The 26,509-nt window shown below is 37.1% G+C and overlaps 4 protein-coding genes and 1 pseudogene across 5 annotated transcripts; 4 read left to right on the forward strand and 1 right to left on the reverse strand.

Annotated features, from left to right (window-relative positions):
• Positions 1-1,519, reverse strand: LOC121809227 (annotated as a pseudogene).
• A 540-nt stretch (positions 1,520-2,059) lies between these two features.
• Positions 2,060-3,669, forward strand: LOC121809909 (60S ribosomal protein L36-2-like). The gene is made up of 4 exons (XM_042210757.1): positions 2,060-2,179; positions 2,493-2,599; positions 3,166-3,365; positions 3,510-3,669. The coding sequence occupies exons 2-4, from the start codon at positions 2,498-2,500 to the stop codon at positions 3,538-3,540; spliced, it is 333 nt and encodes a 110-aa protein (XP_042066691.1). The 5' UTR covers positions 2,060-2,179; positions 2,493-2,497; the 3' UTR covers positions 3,541-3,669.
• A 1,360-nt stretch (positions 3,670-5,029) lies between these two features.
• LOC121809416 (signal peptide peptidase-like 1) lies at positions 5,030-8,037 on the forward strand. 2 transcript variants are annotated; one of them, XM_042210031.1, is made up of 4 exons: positions 5,030-5,178; positions 5,649-6,634; positions 7,216-7,416; positions 7,660-8,037. In XM_042210031.1, the coding sequence occupies exons 2-4, from the start codon at positions 5,837-5,839 to the stop codon at positions 7,774-7,776; spliced, it is 1,116 nt and encodes a 371-aa protein (XP_042065965.1). In that variant the 5' UTR covers positions 5,030-5,178; positions 5,649-5,836; the 3' UTR covers positions 7,777-8,037. The 2 variants fall into 2 exon arrangements, with proteins under 2 accessions (XP_042065965.1, XP_042065966.1); XM_042210032.1 differs by lacking the exon at positions 5,030-5,178 and adding an exon at positions 5,292-5,469.
• A 5,081-nt stretch (positions 8,038-13,118) lies between these two features.
• On the forward strand, positions 13,119-21,101 carry LOC121806732 (cleavage and polyadenylation specificity factor subunit 2-like). Its single transcript, XM_042206862.1, has 18 exons — positions 13,119-13,401; positions 13,667-13,835; positions 14,782-14,878; positions 15,151-15,277; positions 15,369-15,487; positions 15,781-15,875; positions 15,953-16,104; positions 16,528-16,585; positions 16,666-16,773; positions 17,186-17,438; positions 17,717-17,901; positions 18,671-18,760; positions 18,946-19,044; positions 19,838-19,969; positions 20,073-20,117; positions 20,346-20,513; positions 20,744-20,818; positions 20,901-21,101. Exons 1-18 carry the CDS (start codon positions 13,253-13,255, stop codon positions 20,997-20,999), a joined length of 2,220 nt encoding a protein of 739 aa, XP_042062796.1. The 5' UTR covers positions 13,119-13,252; the 3' UTR covers positions 21,000-21,101.
• Positions 21,102-22,109: 1,008 nt separating this feature from the next.
• Positions 22,110-26,207, forward strand: LOC121806671 (pectin acetylesterase 9-like). The gene is made up of 14 exons (XM_042206790.1): positions 22,110-22,566; positions 22,678-22,760; positions 23,458-23,538; positions 23,611-23,659; positions 23,927-24,006; positions 24,117-24,203; positions 24,273-24,397; positions 24,473-24,533; positions 24,633-24,686; positions 24,776-24,853; positions 24,932-25,037; positions 25,204-25,352; positions 25,438-25,558; positions 26,039-26,207. The coding sequence occupies exons 1-13, from the start codon at positions 22,443-22,445 to the stop codon at positions 25,540-25,542; spliced, it is 1,182 nt and encodes a 393-aa protein (XP_042062724.1). The 5' UTR covers positions 22,110-22,442; the 3' UTR covers positions 25,543-25,558; positions 26,039-26,207.
• The last annotated feature ends 302 nt before the right edge of the window (positions 26,208-26,509 follow it).

A 26,509-nucleotide genomic window follows, 5' to 3' on the forward strand; every position in this document is an offset into this window, starting at 1 on the left:
CTATTTATTGATGAGATCAGTGGTAAAATCCCAAAGTTTAGCAGCCAAATCTTTGTCGGTAGCAATGTGATCTGGTTTGCTCAAATTGTTGTTAGAAAATTATTGACCACTAATTCCTTTGAGGTGTGGATGCAAAGCCAGATAACATGTAGTTGAAGCCCCCTTCATATTCAAACAGCATAAATCAGCAACAATTTATCACAACTTTTGAAACTTTTTTTGATTACTAGTATAAATGTAGATGGAGCTTACCTGTTCAACATTCTTGAGCACCAGTCGGCCAACGCTGCTCATTAAACCTGAATAATCAGAGACGAGGAGACCATTATTTACAATGACGATATGAAATTTCAAGACGGAGACATTGGAAGTTCCGAGCTGTCACCTTCAAAAATGCCAAAATACCGGAAAAGATTGGTGGTGATAATTCCCGGATGGAGCGAATTCGCAGTTATGTCAGCAACCTCTTCCTGTTTCAAGACTCTGTTAGTGTTAGTGATGGGAGAAAAACATGCTTGCAAACTACCTTTAACAGTCTGTCCAGCTCGTTCGCGTGCAGTATGTTAGCGAGTTTTGACTGGCCGTACGCGAAAACCTTGGAATAACTGCATACATCAGAAGATGAAAAATCAATGCAATCTACACATTCAAATAACTATCTTTGGCAGACCTTTTTTCATCGTTGAGTTTGTGAAACCGGATTCCTTCTCTGTAGGAAACGCGATGAGCTATTGAGGAGACGTTCACGATCCTCCCCTCCCTCTTTGTGTCGCGAGCTGTCTTTTTCATAGTCTCCAGTAACAAGTGAGTTAGCAGGAAATGGCCTGCAAACAACCATTTATATGCATATACATGTAATAATTAAGAGGCATAAATCATTCACACCAAATACCTGAGTAGTTTGTAGCAAACTGCAGCTCTATCTTATCTGCAGACAGCGCGAAAGGCGGCGTCATTACACCAGCATTGTTACTGACAGTAGAGACAAACACCAAACAAACATCATTCTTGAAATTTTATTACTACATTGTTTATATGAATCTATGATAGATGTTGCTTACATCAAAATGTTCAAAGGTAGACCAGAAGATGTGAACTCGGATGCAAAACTTTAAACGGATTCCATGGAACTGAGATCTAACCGAATGGCATCAACCTTGGCAGATGGATTCTGTTTCATGATCACTTATCTTGCTCTCTCTCTAGCAGGCATGTTTCTGGTTCCCATCACGACATGAACACCGTGCTTTGCTAGTCTCTAATCCTATTCCACTTGAAGCCCCTGCACTTTCCACACCAACCCTTGTTACAGTAGCAACATTCTTGATATGATTTTTATTACTCCATTACACATCAAAATCTGTACTTCTATTACACATGTATATATATATACACCTTCACCAAGTCTTCACTTGCAAAGGCGATAAACAACGGGAGAAAACGGACCTGTGACAATAGCAGTGAGGCCAGAGGCATCAATCCCTTTGGTTACTTCTGAAGAAAATCCAGCAAGGCCCATTTCTCATGAACAATTAATCTCACTATTTTTTTTTCTTCTACATGTCAAAATCCTATATACATATTGAAAGATTGTGACAATTTTGTATTAATTAGATGAAGTAGAGATTCTGAGTCAATTTCATGAGGTTGCATGGAATAGGGACACCTTGAGCCTTCTTTTTTAAAGATTTTTAATACGCGGCAACTTACGACCATATTCATCCGTTTTTATAAAGGAATTGAATTAGTTAGACCCCGCTCTCTTTAGCAGTAATTGGAATCATTATCCAAGTCCAAGGTTGTTCATTTTTCTATATACGTGTCGTGTCGTACATAATGTCATGGTCGAAATGACATTGTCTAATTTTGTACATTAAGAACGCACATTTAATTGTAATAATAATTTAATTGCTAATATTATGAAACGTAAACAACTTTGTAGAAGTAGGAATTTACTAGTACTTGCTAATATTGTTGCAATTATTTTTTCAAAATTTACCTAAATTTGGATTGGCCCAATATAAGTAAAACGAGCCCAATAGATAGCCCAAAACTGCAAATCAAATTGAAATCCAATGCTCCTATATATAAGTATAAAACCACACTTCTAAACCCTAGCTTCGTTCTTCAACACTCCGCCTCCAATCCAAGCGGCGTCGCAAGGCACATCGGGAAAAAGGTAAGCTCACCTATCCATACTGAGCTGATTGTGCGTGTTTAATTAATTATTTCACCTGTATTTCTGTTCGAAATATGCAAAATTCTGAATGTGGAACGGCAATCTGCATTTCGTTGATTGAGTTGCCCGTATTGATGTGCGTATCCTGCAAAATTCTGATTTTTAAATACCAATCTGCAATCAATTCCTCTGTTTTGTGCATTGTGAACGAATTCTTTTTTTGGGACTGCTGGCATGAAGGGGGATTGATTTGATCGGACTTTTCATTTGGTTTTGGAGTGCATTGTTTGAACTGAAATTGTTTTTTATTTAGGTAATATGGCTCCGAAGCAGCAGAACAGCGGGATATTTGTCGGGTTGAAGAAGGGGCATGTTGTTACCCCGAAGGAGCTAGCTCCACGCCCTTCAGAGAGGAAGGGTGTAAGTTAAATGATTTTTTTTTGTTAGATAATTTTAATAACTCGTATTCTGTTTGATTTTCATTGACAGTTTGGTCACTGATTTTGATATGCTTCCATTCTTATAGATTTGATTTTCGATTGCTTTCAGCTTGTAGAGTGTTGAAAACAATAGAATCAGTTTAGTGACTACCTTGTCTTAATTTCCACCATTCAGGGCTCAGATTCAACCTTTATAAGTTGTAGGTTATGATATGATGCGGGGCACTTTAGTATTCAGTTCTTAATTCCCAACTTTTAGGTCTCTGATTCCACCTCTAGTGTTGATATGTGGATCCCCAGCCCCCCAAATATAACTGATCATTTCTATCAACTGAATTATACATTTCCTATTTTGAATATTCATATTGTTATGGTAGGAAAGGGAATTACTAAGAGCTTTGTTGGTATATTGTACAAAAGTTTCATCTTTGTGATTTGGATGAAGCCTTTCTGTTTGTACAGTATGTTCTACAGTCTGTCATCCTAATAGATGCTAATTTTTGTTATATCTATTTTCCACCATTCTTATCGATTGATATTTTCCAGAAAACAAGCAAGAGGGTGCATTTTGTAAGGAGTCTCATCAGAGAAGTGGCTGGGTTTGCACCTTATGAGAAGAGGATCACTGAGCTTCTCAAGGTCGGCAAGGACAAGAGGGCCCTGAAGGTAGCTAAGAGAAAGTTGGGTACCCACAAGAGGGCCAAGAAGAAGAGAGAGGAGATGTCTGGTGCTCTCCGCAAGATGAGGTATACAAACTTGAATGATATGTACACCCATTTGCTTTCCAATCATCAAAATGATTTTTTATTTTAATGCCCTCCAAGATTAATACACGGAGTTTGAAATGTTTGTGCCTTGCTTCATAATACTTACATCTTGGTTTTATGCAGGGCTGCTGGAGGTGGTGAGAAGAAGAAGTGAGATCTGTTTCTGTTATTTTCTTATGGTTTTTAGAGTGAAATGTTTGGAACTCATTGTATTTTGTTCTGTTTTAGAAATTATTATCGGACACCTATATATTTTTGTTTTAGTGCCAACTTATGTTCCATATTTTTGTCTGATGCCCTCTTACATTATATCACTATGAACTTGATATAATTTTTCGTCTTTGAATTTATCAACCATGGCACTTTCTTGTTGAATGGTTCTATACATTTGCACTTTCTCAATGCATTTCTTTAGCCCAAGATGGTGTGTTCCTCTTTTTGAATGGTAGTAACTTAGAACGTGGATTGTGAATCAAACCAATGTTTGAATTGAGTAAAATACTTCTAGGAATGAATGAATTTTATCGACTTGAAACATAGAAACCGAGGGAGTGAACTATTTACCCAATTACATATTTTTTTTAAATAGCAACTATTTTCATTTTGGGCCGTTTCTTAAATATAGAAAATTTAGAATCTTTCTATTGTAAGTAAGACATGGACCTCATAATCTACTAACTCTAATTTCACCACTTTTTCTCTTTCTCTCTCTTATTTTACTCATTTTTCTTTTCTTCTCTCTTACTTTACTAATTTTTCTCACTTATTTTACTAATTGTGCATTAAAATCCGTGTCATTTCAAATGTTTCTATTTTTTAAATACGGATGGAGTATATAATTTGCATTTACATTTAAGGTAGTTTGATATGATGTGTATTTACATCTAAGGGTGATACATATAGACAAAAATAATGAACCCATAACATAGTCAAGATAGGGATTTGAATGTTCAATATGTTGTATATCCATGTCTAGACCAATGTCATGTCATGGTACTCTATCCGTTTCTTATTAATTGAGTTGTTTTTTTTTAAGTTCTAAAACAATTGAGTCATTTCTATTTTTTTTGTAAAAAGTAATATTTTCACTTACTTTATTCTCTCTTCGTCTCTCTTACTTTATTTATCTTCCACTTAACACAATATTCTTAATATATATTCCAAAAAAAATGTCTCAGTTAACAAGAATATAGGAAGTACAATAGAAAAGCATATAGATATAGACAAAGAAATACTCCTTCCGTCCGCCATTGGGAGTCTCATTCATGGCGGCACGAGTTTTAAGAAATGTTAAGAAAAGTGCGTGGATAAAAATTAGTGGAGTATGGACCCCACTTGTATATATTAGTTTTAAATGAAATGTGAGTGGAATGTGTGACCATATTATCATTTATGATAAAAGTGAATCGGGACTTCTATTCGCGGACGGACTAAAATGGGAAAACTGGACTCCTATTTGCGGACGGAGGGAGTAATGAACATGATCATAACCACCATTTTCATACTACTTTCTTTCCACCCTTTTTTTAAACAATACTAATGTATTTATAATGTCACTTGTCTAGTGAAATAGGAGTATATTCCATAAACTAAAATAGCACCAACAACAAAAAATAATTTAAAATTTAGGGACTAAATGTTAATACTCATATCTCAAGGTGCCAAAATTACTATATCTCCCAAATAATTTGTGGGGTGAAAGTAAAAATTCCGATCAAGTCTCGTTGCAGCTCAATTCTCAGTGTGAAAGCTCGCCCTTTTCAGTTTTCACCTTCCGAAAATCTCACAAATGGTAAATTGAATTCTTGAATGCGTATTTGGCCAATATCTTACCCTCAGTTCTTCTATATATCAAATTATTGTTTGATTTTGTTTGGATCAATGCATACTTTTATTTATTCACCGTTGAGTGTTTAGTCAACCCTTCTGGTAATTTTCCGTGATTTTAGGTGGACGACGTTTGTAATTTTTTTAATTTACTCTTTGCATTTCCGCTAATTGGTGAATGCTCAAGTGTTTCAGGCGAAATCGTCTTTGATTTTAGTGAAATTCTCCCAGAAATGGATTATTGGAATGGAGAAAGGTTGTTTGAATGTTTATTGAATACTTAATATTTAGGTGAATGATGTGCAAACTGCAATATTTGTAATTTAGTTTTACTAGTTTGTAGCAGTCTTTTACTGTTGCCAATTGCAATTATATGTGAGATTTTACATTTGTTCTTGCTTGTCCTTGTTTACTCACGCAGTTATTCATTTCCAGGTACGGGGGCGTTGTTCGGATCAGATGTCGAGCAGATAAACACAGATTATTGATTACCTGCGCATGATTTTGGATCCAAAGTTAGGATTTTGGATTTTGTTCCAATCCCTGTCAGCAACTAGGTGTTTTCTAGTGATCTTGAGATTGTTTTAAGCTAGAAGAAAGTGGTGGATATACTTATTTTTAGCATGGAGCCTCTCTGGAAGCTTGCGTATTTACTCGAACCATCATCACTCACCCTCTTTATCACAGCCATATTAGTGTCATATGCATCTGCTTCTAGAGCTCTGAACTACGGAAAGGAAATGGAGCGGAACCGTGATATGTCCGAAGCTTCCATTACTCTAGATAGCTCTCAGGCACTAATGATCCCGATAATGAGCTCTTGCAGCTTGCTCTTTATGTTCTATATGTTTTCTTCTGTCTCTCAGCTACTGACTGCTTTTACTGCAGTTGCATCGGCATCTTCCTTATACTTTTGCCTTTTGCCATATACTGCTCAAGTCAAGTCGTACTTTGGTCTGCCTGACCCGTATGTATCCCGGTGCTGTGCCAAGTCGCTCACGAGAATCCAAAGCGTCCTGTTATTGGTTTGTGTCGCTCTAGTTGTGGTTTGGCTGGTCACGGGGCACTGGATTTTGAACAATCTGTTGGGGATATCTCTTTGTATTGCTTTTGTCAGCCATGTTCGACTTCCGAATATCAAGATATGCGCGATGCTCCTTGCCTGTTTGTTTGTGTATGATGTGTTCTGGGTTTTCTATTCAGAGAGATTCTTTGGGGCTAATGTTATGGTATCAGTTGCAACGCAACAGGCGTCTAATCCAGTACACACAGTAGCTAATAGTTTGAATCTTCCTGGCTTACAGCTAATAACAAGAAAGCTTGAGCTGCCTGTCAAGATAGTGTTCCCTAGGAATATGTTCGGCAGTGCAGTACCTGGAAATAATACTTCGGACTACATGATGCTTGGTCTCGGTGACATGGTAAGATAAGTTAATACAGTTGCATAACTGTTTTGACTTGATGTGCTTGAAGTGGCCTAATATGCTGTAAAATGTGTATATTAAGTCTTAAAATGGATCCTAGCATGTACTTGTTTTTGGTTATGAGTCTTTTATTATTGACTAACACAACTATCAGCAAATCTCCATCAACATATTTCCATCCTAATTACCAGTTTACCCTACCATTGCACTTTCTATCTCATGTTGAAACTTTCTATAGCCTCTGTTACTATCTGGTATCATGTCACACTTGATCTTGGTGCAGCTCTTTGGATTTAATGCTTCCAGTTATGAATGGAGGCAACTGTGTTAGTGTTAGTAAACTTCGTATTATACAGTAATTCACATCATGTGCTGCTGCTTAACATCTCTTTGACAAATGAAATGGCCTCTGACTGATATTGGCTCGTATAATAGTTTTGTTCATGATGAGTATCTCCTTAACATTATACGAGGGTCTGCCTTCAGTAATTTTATGATTGTCTGTCTGTCAATACTCAATAGTTTTGAAGTGATATCGTATATAACTATTGAGTATTTTCTGGTTATTGATCTTGTAGGCTATCCCCTCAATGCTTTTGGCGTTAGTTCTCTGTTTCGATCACCAAAAGGGTCGGAATCCAAAAACTGCCTTGGATACATTTCCTTCAAAGGGATTCAAGTACTTTTGGCATGCTCTTGCTGGGTATGGTGTTGGACTGTTTGCTGCCTTGGCAGCTGGCATCTTGACACGCTCGCCTCAGCCAGCACTTTTGTATCTGGTATATCTACTGATTCCTCGTTTGTTTTATTTTATGTTTCCGACATAGTCAACCAATGTATCACTATGTCCTGCATCCTGTATAATTTGATTGAATAACCATGAAAATATTTGCTTTATTATACACAATACTCAGATTCCTTGAGTTTTCCTTTTGAGGCCTGGGATAGCCTAGAGCATTTCGAAGTTCCTTTTTTCGAGCTGTCTCCTATACTGTAGCCCTCACTCGACTTGATGATTGTAGGTACCTTGTACATTGGGGCCAATCATCGTCCTTTCTTGGATGAATAAGGATCTAGCAGAGTTGTGGGAGGGCACGGCGGGAGATCCAAACGAGAAAGCGCATCTCACTGGAGTATGAGAGGTAGATCAGCCCCCGGGCTAGAATTTCAGAGTCTACAAAAGTTGAAGAAGAGGGAAAATTAGGACTAAAGTTTACTTTTTACCCATGTCAATACTCAATAGTATCATGCGCCATGAGAAGGGTTAAAATTGCATTGAAATTATCTTCAAATTGCTCCATGGAAGAAATTATGCTGTCTTTATTCTCTTATGAGATGCTGGTGCTGGAAACTTTAAATCAAAATATATAGAAAGCTCAGTATTTATTTATTGTGTTTAATCCTATTGTAGCGTATATCAATTTTTAGGGACATATATCATGTTTAGATATTAAAAATATAAAACGCCGTAGTGGCACAATAATTTATTTCAAATATTTCAATTTCACAATCATCGGTGATCATATGTGCATCAGTGCATGTTTATAAATCCTTTGTAAAATTATTAACTTCATAGTATAACTTTAATTGCAAGTAAATTATGAACCTTTTAGAAATTTACATAAGCATAAACTCGTGTCAAACACGTTTTTTGTATATAAATTTGTTGTGATTGCACTTTTGAACAAATCGACTTTATGCTCGTCATCTATTGATATTTGTTTTTATGCAAATGTTATTAATCATTACTAGGGCTGGATAAAAATACCGAAATACCGCCCTTATCATATCGAAAAAATACTGAAAATACCAGATTTTCGGTATACCGCAATTTTCGGTAAGGTATCGATTTATTTCGGTACGGTAATGGTATGAATTTTCATATACCGAGGTATACCGAAAATACGATATATACCTTAATTTTAGGTATAAACCGATATCAATATATGTCAAACTATATCAAGTAAATTCATACTTTTACCAAATAAATATATATTTACATGTAGAAATCAAATCTGGCCTAATTATAGTTGTCGGCTAATCATGTAAATATAAATAAACTCAATTAGGAAATCTTGATATCGTTGACTCAATTAGTTTCAAACAAATATAAGATTTTAGTTAAATTAGTTTCAAACAAATATAGTTGAACGTTGTGTGATTGCGTGGAGTTTAATTGTTGTAGTTTTTTTTAACATTATCTAAATATGTTTGAGTTTGATTAAATTTTATGTTTTCTAAGTGTTTTGAAATATTATTTTCATTGTTTTTATTTATAATTATTTACAAAATAATGAGATTTTGGTATGTCATACCGTAGTCCGATATACCGTAAAACTCTGGTATACCGCAAAAGTACGATATACCGAATTTAGGTATGACATACTGTAAATAAGGTATGGTATCAGCATTGAAATGTCATACCGAAAATAAGGTATACCGAAACTTTTTGTAAGGTAAATGTATGATTTTTTCTCATACCGAATTTTCGGTAAGGTATACGATATGATGGTTTCGGTAAGGTATATTGTACCTACCCACTCCTAAAAACGAGCATTGATGGAAAATCCTCTCATTTGGAGTTCGATAGAACCCATGCGACTTAATATCATGTTTTAGAGCATCCACAATGGCGCCTAGCGCACCGCCTAGCCGAGCGCCGGCGCTAGGCGGTCGCTAGGCGAACCATTGGAGGATCCGAAAACCGCCGAGCGGTTTTCCAGAAATCAATTTCGCCTAGCGCTAGGCGGTAAAAAACCGCTGGGCTATGCGCTGGGCGATCCGCTCGGCTCCATTGCAGCGCCCGGATCGCCCAGCGCATAGCCCAGCAGATTTTTTATTTTTGATTTTTAATTTTCGAAACACTATATATACGCGATTTGCACTTCATTTTCATTCGCACCACTTGTATTAACGAGTACTGTCTCTATCTTAATTTATGTACAAGATCAACACCGAGAAATGGATCTGAACAATGAGCCAAGTTCAGGGACGAGCGGTTCTCAAACTCCCCCAATCACCGTTGGAGGCGGATGGAATCAGATGCCCGGGTACTACAACATGTACCCGTGGCAGCAGATGCTACCCGGGATGCCGACCGGAGGGAGTCCGCCGGGGGGTTCCCGGCGATGCGGGGTTGGGCACCCAATATGCAGATGATGTCGGGGTGGGCACCCAATATGCAGATGATACCCGGGGGAGTTTCGGCGACGCAGGTGACGCGGGGGGACGTCTATCGCCCCAGTTTTGATTTTTTGACTGCTTCATCGCACACATCGACCCCAACGGATGCGCAGTTCATGCCGAGCGGTTTTGATGATTTTGCGTTGTCGGATTTGGGGTTTGATAGTCTCAGAGTTCCGGAAACTCCCGTTCAAACGGGGGGAGCAGTGCAGGGTAGTGGCGCCCCAAAGAAGAAGGGCAAGGGAAAGAAGGTCGGGGAGTCGTCGCAGCCGGGTGGGGATGACCCCACGGTACGGAGAAGGTGGACGGACGAGGAGAATGTTGCGTTGTCAAAGGCGTGGGTGAGTGTTTGCGACGATCCTCTTGTTTCTAATAACCAGAGGATCGTCAACGTGTGGGGCAAGGTAGCAGCAGCCTACCAGCTATTTTGCCCGGAGGGGAGGCCACAGAACGGGGAGGATTGCCGGAAGGCGTGGAACCGAATCAGGGCTGCCGTCTCCCAATTTTCGGGTTTGTACGCCAACGCCCTCCGCATGCAGAGTAGTGGCCAAACGGAGGACGACTGCAGGAGGATAGCGGAGAAAGCCTTCCCCCAGCCCGGGTTGTATAAGGACTTCACCTACTGGAACTGCTATCTTGTGCTGAACGACTCCGAGAAATTACGAGTAGGTGTCGACGCTGGCTGGCCGAAGAAGCAACGATTGAACTATACCTGGGATTACAGCGGCAGCAGCGGTGGTTCCCACGACCTCCCCGAGACGGACCAGGTGCTCCCCAACCCTCGTTCGTTCGACCGCTGACCTCGCCCCGCTGGGCAAAAGCGGGCGCAACGGGAGGCGAGGGGGGTCGCCGGGGGTTCCCAGGAGGTCCAGTCGGCATCCCCCTTTGACCGCCAGTCTACAGAGGATCTCAAGTACTTCGCGCGTCAACAAACGCGCCAGATGATGGTGAAGACGTTAGCCAAATGACGAGCGGCGACGGACCCCAGGAGAAGAGATTTCTCTTCACATTGCTCGAGAGCATAAATGACGATCTGCGTGGAGGCGGCAGCGGTGGTGGCAGCGGAGGCGGCGGTGACAGTGGCGACGGAGGCGGCGGTGGCGGTGGCGACGGCGACGACGAGTGATTTTTTTAAGTAATGTACTTTTTCGATTTTGAATGTAATTTTTTTTATTAATGTACTTTTTTAAAATTTTTGTACTTTTTAAATTTATTGTACTTTTTTAAAAATTAAAATAGTATTATTAATGTTTCCCGTATATGTCTCGTAAATTAAATTCCGTATATTGTGTTATTAGTGATGTGGCTATTTATGTGGCTGGGCTATTTATGATATGGCTAGGCTATGGCTGGGCTATTTCTGATGTGGCAGGAGGATTTTTAGTATTGATGATGTGGCAGGAGGAGTTTGTGGCTAGGCTATGGCTTGACTATTGCTGGGCTATAACCATTGTGGATGCTCTTATAGAGTTTGAATAATCACAATAATTTTAGCGCTTCAAATATTTTAGCACCATCTTCTAGGCCTGCAAATTCGGGTACCCGCGGGTACCTGAACCCGAAATCTCAAAAATATCATACCCAATATTCGACCCGTATGTGAATTCGGGTACCCTAATACCCGATGCGGGTACCCGAACCCAACTAATCGGGTACCCATAAACCCGAAATTATTATATTTCAAATTTATTTTTTTATATAAATTATATTGTGATGAAAATAGAAATTATTAAAAATAACACAATACTACTATTTATTGACTATTATTAAAAGTCTAACCTTCAATTCAAAATTTCTAATGTTTTAGCTTTCTCTATATAAATAGACATTAGACGAATAGACACTACTTAAATTTAAAATAAAGAAATTTTTGACATAAATTGAAATATAAAAGAGATTAAAATAATTTTTAAGACATTAAATGAACATGTAAATAAAATGGAGAAAGCATAATTATATATTTTCAAAAGATAACCAGTAAGAACATAAATAATGCAACATGAACATAACACGAATGTAAATAAGTATTAAAGTCGAGATAATAGAAAAATAAAATGTCAAAGCAATCTATACTATATAAATTTTTTTTATCACAAATACATAATTAATCGGATTTTATCGGGTATTAGTCGGGTACCCTAAATCCGAAAAATTATAACATTAACTACCCAAACCCGTACCGAACCCATAATTTCGGGTTTCGGGTACCCAAAACCCGTTGGGTATTGGGTCGGGATCGGGTATACCCGAAACCCGCGGATTAAATTTGCAGGCTTACCATCTTCTTTCAAACTTGAAAGACCACATATATATTGTTGTGGAGGATATATAGAAGTTTCTCTGCTCCTGAAATATCTTAGTATAAGATAATTTATGAAAATACTCATTAAGTTCAAATATTTTATAGCTTATAACAAGACAACAAGTAACATAAAGCATAGAGAATTCAAAAACTAGACATGCTCTTATGTGTTCGAAGCTCACCTTTGTTGTGCAGATTGTCTATTTTGCCCACGCTGATTTGCAAGGCTATAAATCCATTAACCTCATGGTCAAATCCCTATTAGTAGATTATTGTGTAGATAAATATTCATAGATTTTAGACTTGAGAAATTTTGGATTGAAGCTTTATAATGTAGTAATACTTACTTTTTAAACTCAATTGAAATGATTAAGTTTAATTAAAATTAATTTGAATATTAGCATCACTAATTCACTATCATAATAATTGAGTTATCCGCCTAAATTCAAATTACGAATAATCTGAGAAATTTTTCACTAAATTTGTTACTAATCTTTAATTTTTTTCTACTAATATTTATTCAATAATTACAAATTTTCAAGAGTCACTTAATTTTAAATCTATTTTACTGTACTACTTGAATTAATATCAATTAGTTAGTTATGTAGAATAGTCCGAATCTGGTGATGTTAGAGCATTTCCAATGCACGGATGTCCCACTCGGACTTCTCAAAAACACCTCCTGCCACGTCACTAGGACTTCCCATTCCACTACCACGTCACTAGGACTTTCCCTGTATAATCCGCCCTTCCCACTAGGACTTCTCGCAATTAAAAAAATCACAATTATTTAATCACAATAAATACCGGACGTCCGACCCGGACGTCCGACCCATGCCACAATGACTGACGTCCGCCCGCCCGTCGCCCGGACGTCCGAGGACATGCGACGTCCATACGGGATATCCGTATCCGAGTGCCTTCGTTACAATGGCGGACGTCGCGGATGTCCGACCCGACGTCCGCCATTGGAGATGCTCTTAGGCTCACTTCTCAAACTAGCTATAGTTCACTCGTGAAAACAAAGCCCTAAATCTCTCTGAGGGCTGCATTTCCCGCGTAAAATCCTTAAAGCACCGGAGCTCCGACGGCGAAGCGCCGGAAATCTGAGGCGGTAGAAGCACATTGAGATGGGGACGTCAGTGCAGGTGAAGCCGCTGTGTGGAGTGTACAACGAGAATCCCCTGTCGTATCTAGTCTCAATCGACGGCTTCAATTTCCTCGTCGACTGCGGTTGGAACGACCAGTTCGACACCTCTCTTCTCGAACCCCTATCCAGGTCTTCAATTTAACTATATTTTGTTTGTCATCGCAAGATATATGTTTATTACAGTTTTGTTATTCCATTGCTCAAGTAGAAAAGGATTTAGGTTAGGGTTTAAGTGGATGATTCAATGTAGTTCAGAATACGACACAATTGATCAACTTTGGGCCTTTCATTGTATCAGAAAACAGTATAATCATTTAGTGTAAGAGCCTTTTAATGAGTAGTTATTGTGGCCGCTTCTGTTCTGTAAGCTGAGATAGCTTGTGATGTTTATCAGGGTTGCTTCATCTGTGGATGCTGTGTTACTATCACACCCTGACACACTTCATCTTGGTGCGTTACCATATGCAATGAAGCAATTTGGAATTTCTGCACCAGTTTTTGCAACTGAACCTGTCTACAGATTGGGCCTCCTGACCATGTACGATCACTATTTGTCTCGAAAGGTGAAATTTGATCTTGGGAATTTGCTTTTGTTGAGTGCCTTTGATCTTAATGTTGATTCTGTTTAGTTGCTTTGACTGTCAATTCAGAGTTGTGTAAGTGATTTGGTGGTCCCCGTTTCTTCTGAAGTAAATCACTCTAGAGTAGTGGGAATGTGGGATTCTAAAACAGCGTAGATTCGTCAATCTTACATGCACATGCTCGATTTGTGATTTGCTTCACTTGGTCTCAGAATGACTAATTGCCATGCCTCAAACTTATCCAGATCTGTTGTATATTACTGTAATTAGATTGATGTTCAGGATAAAAATACTTTGGTACCAGATTTTGTCCAAATTAATACGACATGGCACTATTGATGGTAAAATTGTCTCTCGTTGTGCTGCTCCTTTTCTTGATTTTTGAACAATTTCAGTGTATAGCATAAAGTGAATGCAAAATTTGAAGGTCTTTCAATATCAAGCAAATTCAGACTTTATTTGATGAGCTTAGTATTTTACCTTTCTGCTGTAAAGAACAACAGACAGGAAAGGAAAAGAATGATGTTAACATGCTACTGTTGAGGAAATGTAATAAATCTGAATTAAGAGCTCTATAACTGACCCATGCTACTGTTGCAGGTGCTGAAGTAGTATCTTATCCTCTATTCCTCTTATGTAAACGTTCTTTCTGTCTGTACTTTTGTTATTGCAGTTTGTAAAAAAACAATACAGATTGTTTGTAACATGTCATCTGTATAATGTATTTGGTGCAGTTCCCATTATATGGTATGAAGTTTATGTGGAAATGGATGTAGACTCTATAGACTATGATTATCTTGTAAACCATTTTATTAGAAATTTTACCAAATGTTGTTTCTGTGTTTTCTTTACATTTCTTCTTCTTGGTAATGAGTGTGGTCCTTCTTTTTATTGATGTTCTGTATCTAATAGTATATGTTTCTTGCAGCAAGTATCCGAGTTTGATTTGTTCACCCTGGATGATATAGATTCTGCATTCCAAAACATCATTAGATTGACATACTCCCAGAATTATTATATGTCTGGTAAGTTGTTCTACGTTCTTCTTAATACGTGTGTGCTGAGCATGTTTAGTTTGAATCTTAGCTGTTCCACTACTCCCAATTCCTGGTTTCCACAAAAAATTGTATTAAGTCTGTATATCAATTTTCGCAAGGAGTTCTGTCATAGTCAAGATTATCTTAGTTGTTCATTGCAGGTGAATCATGTGGATATGAGAAGGGATCAGTATTGTACTAATATACTAAACTAATTCTTTGTAATGCATCTTATAAGTTTCCATTCTATACGTATCTAGGAAAAGGAGAAGGCATTGTTATTGCACCCCTTGCAGCTGGTCACCTTTTAGGGGGCACATTTTGGAAGATCACGAAGGATGGAGAGGATGTTATATATGCTGTCGATTTCAATCATCGTAAAGAAAAGTTGTCTTGTGATTGCATAAATTGTTTTAACCATAGAGTGCTTTCTTTTATGGCCTTGTTTCTTACTAATCCTTGCTCTTGTTTCATTCAGGCTTTTGAATGGAACTGTTTTAGAGTCTTTTGTGCGCCCTGCTGTTTTGATAACAGATGCATACAATGCTCTGTTGAGTAATCAGCCCCCAAGACGTCAAAAAGACCAGCAGTTGTTAGGTAATGATTACCATCCTGACTATTGCTACAATTGTAAATTTCATTGTCCAGTTTTACAATCTGAAAACCATTCACACTCATTTGCTTTATATAAATATTAAGCGGATTAACATCCTGTTCTTTTAGTTATTCTTTTTCTTGAAATCTTTTTAGTCATCTTTTACTTTTGTTCTTGATTGTAAAAAGATAGGATTGCTTCTAAAAGATTCTGTTTTGTTTTGCTATCATATACCTATATAAATATTACAAGGGCATGTTTTTCTGGACAAACAATTTATATCATTCTTTTTTAGATGCCATACTGAAGACATTGAGAGCAGATGGTAATATATTAGTACCTGTTGATACTGCCGGTAGAGTGCTTGAGCTGCTTTTGATACTGGAACAGGCGAGTCAACCTTATGACAATGCTCTTTTGTTAGAAAATTATCCATTTCTAATGTTATCTTTTGAATAAACCTGCAGTACTGGGAGCACCATCACTTTACGTATCCCATCTTCTTCCTGACATATGTTTCATCGAGCACAATTGATTATGCAAAGAGTTTTCTTGAGTGGATGAGTGATAAAATAGCCAAGTCCTTTGAAGACTCACGAGATAATGCATTTCTTTTGAAGTAAGATGTTTTTCTTTGGCTTTTAGTTCTTTCTTAGAAAACTTTTACAATTTTGTCGAGGACTTTATGTTGGAATAATACATGTCTAACTGAAGAGCTAATTTTCCAATCTAATGGATTTTATAGTGAAATTACCCACTAGCTCACTTGGACTTCTCCGTATTGTTAATATCCTGATTTAATTGGACTGATGTATTGGGCTTGTGAATTGGTTAGCTTCTGAAGTAGATTTTTTGCCACAAAAAATTCTAAGGAAGTAAGGAAGTTGATTGATTTATCAATGCTATGTTATTGTTGTGTTATTCTATGTGAGGTTGCTCATTATTGCCTTTAATTTGTCTGTTGTAACTTTTCATGTTGAATCAAAAAGTACCTCAGATCTCATGATAGCTTTTCATTAAAGATGTTATCTGAAACTTGCAGGCATGTAACACTTCTAATCAGCAAGAGCGAGCTCGAAAAAGTTCCTGATGGCCCAAAGGTTAAGATGACTGAAGAGTTTATAAAATCATATTTTGGAAGATTTTCTTATTCACGAATTACTTTTTACATTCTGATCAGATAGTCTTAGCATCCATGGCAAGTTTAGAGGTGGGATTTTCTCATGATATTTTTGTTGACTGGGCTGCTGACTCAAAGAACCTTGTACTTTTTACTGAGAGAGGCCAGGTTTGCTCTGCACCTTGGGATAACTAATTTGAAATTTATATGTTAAAATAAAACGGATGACTAATTCTGCGGACTTGTTGAAGTTCAATAGTTTTTGTATTCTCATTTATTTAGCTATTTTTATCCTCTCTACTACCTTTTGACCTGATAGATTCTTTAAAACTTTACTTTTGTGGAGAAATTACAAAATTACTCTTGAATATTGATTTTTAAGTAATACCTCTCTTGTTTCATTCCTACTGGTATTCTTGTATCCATCTGTTCCAAAAGAGTACCTTCCCCTTCAAATTTAAAATGATATACTGCTAATATTGTTTTTGTGTGTGCTATTTAAGAGGAATTTGGAAAATACAAAGAATGATGACAGTATTTCTCTGCAACTAATCTAGGCTAATGTTTCTTCACTCTGTAGTTTGGCACACTTGCAAGAGTGCTTCAGTCAGATCCTCCTCCAAAAGCTGTTAAAGTGACTATGTCAAAGAGAATCCCCTTGGTTGGAGAGGAGCTTGCTGCCTATGAAGAAGAGCAAAACCGAAAAAGAAAAGAAGAAGCTCTAAAAGCTACTCTCATCAAGGAAGAGGAATCAAGAGCTACTCTTGGAGCAGAACAAGCTGTGGGTGACCCGATGATTATTGATGCTAAAATCAAACAACCCTCTTCAAATGGTACTCTTAAGCTCTTTTTCACTCTAACTAATTATGCCTCAACCAAAGAACAGAGCATATTAGTTTATCTTGAACTTGACTAATTTGAATAGCCTGTAAAAACAGATGCAAAAATCAAAATTCACAATTTTGGTTTCCTCATTTTTCCCCACAATTTGTAAGATAACGGGTCTTAATTCTTGTGCTTGCTTCTAAAGTTTATAGGCCTAAACACACAAGAAAATATACTCATAAGGCTTAAATTTTTACTGAAAAAGTTATTCCATACATCTTCACAGGTGCTGCTTTACAACATGGAGCATTCAAAGATGTATTTATAGACGGATTTGTTTCACCCCCATCTAGTGCTGGCCCCATGTTCCCCTTCTATGAGAACACATTCGAATGGGATGATTTTGGTGAGGTTATTAATCCAGATGATTATACACGCAACGATGAAGACATGGACCAGGCATCTATGCAGGTAAATTGTGTATATTATGCTTGCATTCTGCTTTCTTATCTCAATTTCTTTTGCGACACCTTTTCCACCGTATGATTTGTATAAGCAAAGTGTAAGGAAAGATAAAGCTAGACAATGTGAAAGTATTGATTTAGGAGATGGAGATGTGAGGTGAATCTGGTAATCAATAGCCCTAGTTATTGGGTTTAATAAAGTAAGACGGTGTTGATGATATATAAAACATAACGGCTTTTCCCAGCTTTAGCCAACATTTTTCATTTGAAATTTTGAACTATTTGTTTGTTTTTTTAATTGTGTAGTATTTTTTTCAGTGATACATGTTAGGACTCGTTCTTCCTTTTCGGTTGGTTGAGTCTTTGATGATAGATCATTATTAATTTTTTGAATTTGGAGTTCTGGTGGGAATTCCCTAGTCAACTCTGTTAAAGATGGACAACCTCTATTGTTCAATGTAAGGAACATGTGAATATGCACAAAAAATGAAGTGATATGAAGAAAATGTAAAATTTGTGTATGTGATTGGCGTTTAATTTCTCTATTTCAGTAAAAAATTAGGTAGCATTATCCAAAAAATGGAAACAGCATTACAAGAAAATGGAATGAAAAAAGTAAATTCCCACTAATTGGATAACAATCAGAAGAACTGAGAACAAAATCATGATATTATTAGAAGTTAGTCTCTTCACATTTTATATGTGTACTAGTTAAAATTGCATTCCTTGGAAATTTGGATGAGAAAATTATCTGCCTCACAATATTAATTTTCTAGGTTGGAGAATTCAATGGGAAGCTTGATGAAGCATCTGCCAGTCTGTTTCTGGATGCAACACCATCAAAAGTAGTATCTTCTGAGCAAACTGTATGTCCAAGCTACCTTCATTGGTTCATTTTCACCGTCTCTGTGGTTGATGCCTTGTGGAACAACCAGTCAGTGAATTGTCCTATGTTACTGACGAGTCTTAGTACAGGGATTTTCAGCATCCTTTTGCTGCACATTGCATCTCTTCTCCTTTAATGTTGATTGAATGCTGACTACCGATGCAGGTTTATGTCAAGTGCTCATTGGTCTACATGGACTTTGAAGGCCGTTCAGATGGCGGTTCAATAAAAAAGATTCTTAGCCATGTATCTCCATTGAAGCTTGTAAGCATCCTTTTATACCAGTGACATCTATTAAATATGTTATTAAATCTAACATCCCATGATCCCACATTCATGGAAGTAATTAGTTTTATCTCAACTTTCTACGTACAAATCATATGGTTCACTGGTTACTTACCACCTGTGGTGTCAGTATAGTGTGCAAATTCCAGCTTCTTGCCGCTATTGATTTCTTTTGGGAAGTATTCATGCACCACAATGATAAGCTAAGGCATGTGAGATTCATTTGGCTGCTTTAAATTATAAGAGAAGCAGCTCCAAGTTACATCAAATAGACCTTACTTTTCCAAGGAGCTTGAAATGATGTTTGCGATGCTCAAGAGATTCTGGAAGTAACAAGCATTACTAGTTCTAGACTATTTAGGAAGCCAGTTGGGATATACTCCCTCCGTCCCAAAAAAATAGACTAGTTTTAACATTTTGTGCCGTCACCCAAAATTAGACTGTGTAAAAATGGAAAGTTTTCAACAAATAATAATCACACATAATTTTGAATGTGGACCCTACAATCCACCAACACTCCTTCCACTACCTTTTCCCCCTCTATCTCTTACTTTTTCCCACCCCTCTTACTTTACCAATTGCACATTAAAATCCGTGCCATTTACAAATTTGTCTATTTTTTAGGGACGGAGGGAGTATGATCTATCTCTTTCCAATCCATTTATCAACTTATTTTTACATAAAACTCATGACTCTCGTACTAAATATTATACTTTACTGGGCTCTAATGTTTATAGGCTATTTACTGCATCTTTGTTTTGCCGCCTTGAAGGTCCTGGTGCATGGGTCTGCCGAAGCCACTGAGCATTTAAAGGAACATTGTTTGAAAAATGTGTGTCCACATGTATTTGCTCCTCAAATTGAAGAATCTGTTGATGTCACTTCAGATTTGTGTGCTTATAAAGTAAGTTCATTCATGAAGCAAACCTCACAAGTTTTTACTAAATCAACTTTCCAACCCTCAGCTTTGTAATCTGGAAGCCGTTGTTATTTAACTTGTGTAACAGGTTCAACTTTCTGAGAAATTGATGAGCAATGTCCTGTTTAAGAAGGTAATCATAGTATATATTTTAACTGTATCAATATTTATCTTTGAATATGAATACCTGTCATGCTGTCCTAATTTTGGGGATGTTTACCACCGAATATACTTTGTTAATCCCATATTTTGTTCGCCTACTCATGTTTGAGCTAGTGGCCTAGTATTCCTCTTGTGAGTCTATCAGACAATTGGTAGTATTCTCCCTACATGCTTCTGATATGTGAGTTTCTTGCCGTAGCTTGGAGATTTCGAAGTAGCATGGGTTGATGCTGAAGTAGGGAAGGCAGAAAATGGCACATTGTCTTTGCTTCCTCTTTCCACCCCTCCACCACCGCATAAGACGGTCTTGGTAGGGGACATCAAGATGGCAGATTTCAAGCAATTTCTTGCTAGCCAAGGGATTCAGGTACTGCAATCTTCTCTCTTTCCTCATATGCAAATGCACTTCCATCATTTTCACATGCATTATCTTCTTACTTGTGCATTTTCCACTGCCTGCGATGCGTTGATGGAGTTTGTAAGTAATAGAGATAGTTTGGTCCCATGCTGAGAATCACTACTCGCATATTATACTAAATCCAGGATCAGAAACCTGTATTTTCATTCCCTATCTGAGATGTAACTTCTGATATCCAGGTGGAGTTTGCCGGTGGAGCATTGCGTTGTGGTGAGCATGTGACCCTTCGAAAAGTTGGAGACTCGAGCCAAAAGGTTGGTATCTTCTGACTTGAACTCAAGGCTTGGTTGCCTGACTTGAACTCCAATTTCTGAAAGTGGGGACGATTTGTCGTAGGGCGGCGGTAATATCCAGCACATCATACTCGAAGGTCCCTTGTCGGAGGAGTATTATAAAATTCGCGATCATGTGTATTCACAATTTTATGCCCTTTAGATCATAATTCATCATATCACAATGTAGGAAATACAACAACATCCTTGTACACTCTCTGTACCATTAAGAATGCCTCTGTTGTAGTGGAGTAACTTTTTTCAATCTGTGGCCAAGCGTAGTTATTGTTATTTCACTTCTCTTTTCAGGCAGATCTTCTTTACTAGGGCGAGATTGAGAAAATTTTGAAATTCAATTATTTAGACAGGTAAATATGGAAAATTGGTTGTTAAGCCTATAATGCATCTATAAAAAAGATTAGAAGTTGACCGTTACGTGGAATCTTCTTAAAAATAATACTACTAATAGTATTCAATTTATAAATAATCGTTGACAATATTGGCTGGGCTTGAGGCACAGGCTCTGATTGTGGATTCAACCAATTTAGGAGGGCCAACCTTAGACAATATTGGGCTAGGCCCAAGGCCCGGGGGAGTGGCCACATGGACTCAGCCACTATGGGAGCGCCATGTGGCACTTACGTAAATAGTACATGTATGACTCGGACTTGAGTTGCGACTTGTGACTTGTGGTATCGTAATAGTTCACGAGATTTTGATATCTTAGTTGTATATAATCTTAATAACTCTAGCAACTATACTATATATGCTCAAACAAATAACGAAAGTGACCTGTTCTAGTAGAAATTTTGGACAAAAGTGTGTACATATAATTTTAATAAAGACCACAACTCCATCCATCATTACAGTCTTGTCAATTCTCTACTTAATTTTCCAGTATGTAACAGTAAAAATAAATAAATAAATAATTTCATCATGAGTGTATTATAGAGATTAGGTAACAGCAACAAAAGTCTCAAATTAAAATCCCCACACTCTAAATCACTTGCATTTCACATAACCATCATTTTGTTATGGACTCATTTTCAATATTAATTTCCTAGTCAACATCATTTGGCTATAATCATACTCTTATTACTGTTTTTGCAATTCCACCCTTCAACACATGTAAATACTACCAACTATGCCCAGTACTTTCTCTTAATTCGTGATTGTCGTTATCCTTATCTAATTCCTTCTTATCTCCTCGACCATTTCATAGAATTTCTATGGTTTGAAATGTTGATTACAATTTAGTCTAGCATGTTAGATGATAATCACAAAATGTAATTGATAAAATGAGGCTGCCGGTTCTGAACCATAAAACCGGAACCAGCTCGGTTTTGTGTTATGTTATCTATCAACAAGTTCCGTAGCTACCAAATATACTCTCTCTGTCTCTCTCAAACTCATCCATAAATCTAAAGAGATTCACATTACGTTTCCATCATTGCTTACTTTGTTCCTTCCACTTGCACCTTCTTCTAAAGCAGGTAGGACCAAAGCCTCTACACAACGCCTCTCTCTCTCTCTCTCTCACGCACACAGATACATACAATTTCAGTCTATATATATGAAGCGTTTCAGAAGATAACAGCTCAGGAAGATGAATGCGTTACGCTTTGTGTTGCCTCTGCTGGTGCTAACGTGCGCGCCGCGGTGGATCAGCTCACAGGAGCAGCGGCGCGTGAAGATGACTCTCGTCCAGAACGCTTCGTCGATCGGCGCATGTAAGTTTAAGTAACATCAATCCGGCGATCGTGATTAATCCGATCTCGCAATTACTACAAACTAAAAACAATTTATTAATATATGTATTGATTTGGAAAAAAATCGTGTAGATTGCTTGGACGGAAGTTTGCCGGCGTATCATTTGGACGGAGGATTTGGAGCCGGGGCGAGCAACTGGCTTTTGCAATTTGAGGTAATTTTCTGGGGAAGAAAGGGGAAAAACTAAAAAGCATACATGCTTGCTGTATTGCTCTGCCATGTCAGATACTGATCGTCTCGTCTGCTCCATTTTCCTGTTTTCTTCTATTAATTGTTATTGTTTTTTTCTCTCTTCTCTTTTACTTTTCATCTACACTACACTATATGGTACATTTTCAATGGAATATATAACAAACTGTTGTATCCTTTTTTGTAGTATCATGTTTTATTGCCATCCTCAAAAATGATAAAACAACATGCATCCTAATTTCTTTAATTCCATTTCTGCCCTTTTACTATAATATTAATAGATGGAGTCAAATTTGACGGTTCCATTTGTGTTTTGATTTGACGTAACAGCCCCTTATTGGATGGGTAGCATTTTCGAATTAAGTTATTAAATGGTTAATCACGAATTTCTTTTTTGTATATCTGCATGAGATAACCTTTCTCCTTTTTCTACTTTTATATTTTAATTATTTTCTCACAATTGTTAAAGTAGGATTGATAATAATAATAATAATACTACTTAGTATAGTTTATTACTAATAAATTGTTAAAGTAGAATAATATTTTTACAGCATAGTAAAGCAGCATTAAAAGATAAAGATAGAACAGTAGCAAGAAATTAGAAGGGGAAATTGAGGATTGAACACGACAATAACGCATGCATGTGATAAATGATAATACAGGGTGGTGGGTGGTGCAACGACCTCACATCCTGCCTCGACCGAGCCACTACTCACCGAGGATCCACTCGTCTCATGTCTAAGGTTGAGTTATTTTTTTTTTGTATTTCAAAGATGATCGATAATGATTTCTCATTCACGCTTTGTCTAATTAAGGTTGAGGTTTTCTCCGGCATTTTGAGCAACAACGCCTCCTTAAACCCTGGTATCACATGCTGCCTAACTTATCTCAATTCTTTGCTTCCAGAATTTCCATGGACAACAATTTGATTATATACTTATTATTGAATGTGGCAACATTTCTTCCTAATTATTTCATGTGTATTTGGAATCTCACTGAATAGGTATCTTTCTTGCCTTGTATTGTATCATACTGATGTTATTATACAGTTTAAGACAAGCTCAAGATATTATTTTTTTTATCATCAATGAGTTTTTAGTACTATTTCTGAAAGCTTCTTACAACTTACAGATTTTTACAATTGGAACCGTGTAAAGCTAAGATACTGCGATGGTGCCTCATTTGGCGGGGATGCTGTATTTGATAATGGAGTAAGCAAAATGCCATTCTGTCTTTTCTTAAATATTCTGTTCTGTGCAATAACGCCTCCCTCTTAATCATGTTTAATCTTGAAATTTTCATTACTTTGAATGAGCCACAGACATCATTGCTTTATTTCAGAGGGCAAAGAATCTGGCAAGCAATCATTCTTGATCTTCTCCCAAAAGGCTTAGGCCAAGCAAAAAAGGTTCTTCAACATAAATTTCATTCTTCTTGTTCTGTTTTCAAGACATAACTCCTCTATACATTATGGCAGGCTCTGTTATCTGGTTGTTCTGCCGGGGGCTTGGCCACCTTTCTGCATTGTGATGACTTGACTACATATTTGCCAGAAGATGCAAGCGTAAAATGTCTAAGCGATGCCGGCCTCTTTCTTGATGCGTAAGCTCTTGATTATTTGCATTTGTTCGACCCCTTATGATCTGATTCTAAGTATTGTGCTGTTAAATCTTGCAGACGAGACGTTGCTATGAATCACAGCATGAGATACTTCTACAACGGCGTAGTCTCTCTGCAGGTTTTGTGACTTTGTGTTCTGATATTAACTGTTAGCAATTAGAAAAAGAACAAAATTCAAATCATTTAGTATTTATATTTCCGCATTCCAATTCCACAGGGTGTCGAAAAGAACCTGGATAAGAACTGCAGGAGTAATGGTTATCCCGAACTAGTATGATTGATACTCTTTCCGTCTCTCCTTTCGCATAAGCTAAGTAGATGAATTATCAGAGGATTTATCATTAATACCTTTTGTTGCAGTGTTTCTTCCCACAATATGTACTGCCATATATCAAGACGCCCTATTTCATCTTGAACACAGCATATGATGTGTATCAAGTAAGAACATCTTCATTCTCTTGATTGACGTTCTTCTCTTTGTCATGGTAGTTGAACTTTACATCTCTGTCTTGATAGTTTCATCATATCTTGGTGCCGACAGCTGCTGATCCGAACGGTCACTGGTATCACTGCAAACTTAGTCCTAAAGCTTGTAATGAAGTCCAGATAGCTACTTTACAAGGTACATATGCCTCCCTCCATGCCATCCGAAATGGCCCAGAAGTAGAGTGGTTAATATACCAAACAATGGAACTGGAATCTTCAATTCCAAATCCAAACCATCAATTCCATGATACCAAACGGATACTAACATAATTCTATATCTATCCATTTATACATTCTCTCAGGATTCAGGAGATACATGCTCGAAACGCTGCAGCCTTTTTACACGAACTCAACAAGTGGAGGGATGTTCATAAACTCTTGTTTTGCTCATTGCCAAAGTGAATCACAAGACACTTGGTTAGCACCAGACTCTCCAAGAGTAGACAATAAGGTTCGTCAATTTTTATCTTCTTACTAAATTTCTAAATATCTGTCAGAAAACAAGGTCCGTTAACACCTGACGTCGGTATTAACAGACCATCTCAGAAGCCGTCGGAGATTGGTACTTCAGCAGAAGGATAAGCAAGCAGATAGACTGTGAATATCCTTGTGATAACACTTGCCATAATCAGATCAACTGATGATATGTAGAGTCAGGTATGCATGTTTCTACTTTGTAGAATCATTATTGGTAGGAGTACTCACTTTCTCCCAAGTTAGTTTAGTCGTATCCCTTTTTTAGATGTCCCGAACAAAATAATTCATTTTTCCTTTTGGAAAAAATCAACCATTTTAATCTCTCTTTACTTATTTAACTTTATTTTCTCTCCATTTGATGGACTTAACACCACTTTCTTCAATCGTGTGCCGAAAAGAAGCGGCTCTCGATTAGCTTGAATGGATGGTATTCATTTACAGCTTGAGTCGTATTCCTTTTCAGAACGTCTCGAATAAAACGAGTTATTTTCTCTTTTGCAAAAATTAAACATTTTGATTTTTATTTTATTCTCCTTTTACATATCTAATTTATTATATTTTATTCAGTAACTCACTAAACACCACTTTCTTAGATTATGTTTCGAAAAAAAATCTGAGTTAATTTGAACGAGGTGTTAATTTACCTACATGTTTTTGCAGGGATTTGTTTATACAAAGAAGAAGCATATAGATATACTCTTTAAAGAGAAATTTTCATTCTTGAAGGATGCAGCTTGAACAAATTCAAATTATGAGATCCACTACCATTCATCCCCCAATTGGATATTTATAACGAGATTTGCTATAAAGTTATATTGTTATAGTCTCATATTTAATTGTAGATAATACGAATTTTAATATAAAATTGGTGAAGTATTAGATAGAATAAAGTATGTAAAAGAGGAGAGAAAGAAAAAAAATAATTTTTAATAAGATATACTTGAGAGAAACTAAAATGGAAAGATAAACTATTTTTTGTGAATGAATTGAGTATTAATAATATTTTTCTTTTTCAACAGACCCATTTATAGTTATCCATACTATTAATGTTAATATTTCCAATGAAAAACCGAAAATCAAGAATCCAAATTTGAAAGTAAGATTGAAATTTGTTGAATGTTTGAAAGAGTA

The sequence above is a fragment of the Salvia splendens genome, chromosome 6, assembly GCF_004379255.2.
Source record: "Salvia splendens isolate huo1 chromosome 6, SspV2, whole genome shotgun sequence".
In the NCBI taxonomy this organism is placed as follows: Eukaryota; Viridiplantae; Streptophyta; class Magnoliopsida; order Lamiales; family Lamiaceae; genus Salvia; species Salvia splendens.

Bases quoted from the DNA above. Each gene is read 5' to 3' on its own strand.
- LOC121809416 (XM_042210031.1), top strand. From the start codon at position 5,837: ATGGAGCCTCTCTGGAAGCTTGCGTATTTACTCGAACCATCATCACTC. The intron at 6,635-7,215 runs GTAAGATAAGTT...TTGATCTTGTAG, and splicing joins TGCTTGGTCTCGGTGACATG to GCTATCCCCTCAATGCTTTT. The intron at 7,417-7,659 runs GTATATCTACTG...TGATGATTGTAG, and splicing joins AGCCAGCACTTTTGTATCTG to GTACCTTGTACATTGGGGCC.
- LOC121806732 (XM_042206862.1), top strand. From the start codon at position 13,253: ATGGGGACGTCAGTGCAGGTGAAGCCGCTGTGTGGAGTGTACAACGAG. The intron at 15,876-15,952 runs GCGAGTCAACCT...ATAAACCTGCAG, and splicing joins TGCTTTTGATACTGGAACAG to TACTGGGAGCACCATCACTT. The intron at 17,439-17,716 runs GTACTCTTAAGC...ACATCTTCACAG, and splicing joins CAAACAACCCTCTTCAAATG to GTGCTGCTTTACAACATGGA.
- LOC121809909 (XM_042210757.1), top strand. From the start codon at position 2,498: ATGGCTCCGAAGCAGCAGAACAGCGGGATATTTGTCGGGTTGAAGAAG. The intron at 2,600-3,165 runs GTAAGTTAAATG...GATATTTTCCAG, and splicing joins GCCCTTCAGAGAGGAAGGGT to AAAACAAGCAAGAGGGTGCA. The intron at 3,366-3,509 runs GTATACAAACTT...GGTTTTATGCAG, and splicing joins GGTGCTCTCCGCAAGATGAG to GGCTGCTGGAGGTGGTGAGA.
- LOC121806671 (XM_042206790.1), top strand. From the start codon at position 22,443: ATGAATGCGTTACGCTTTGTGTTGCCTCTGCTGGTGCTAACGTGCGCG. The intron at 22,761-23,457 runs GTAATTTTCTGG...ATGATAATACAG, and splicing joins ACTGGCTTTTGCAATTTGAG to GGTGGTGGGTGGTGCAACGA. The intron at 24,534-24,632 runs GTTTTGTGACTT...CCAATTCCACAG, and splicing joins ACGGCGTAGTCTCTCTGCAG to GGTGTCGAAAAGAACCTGGA.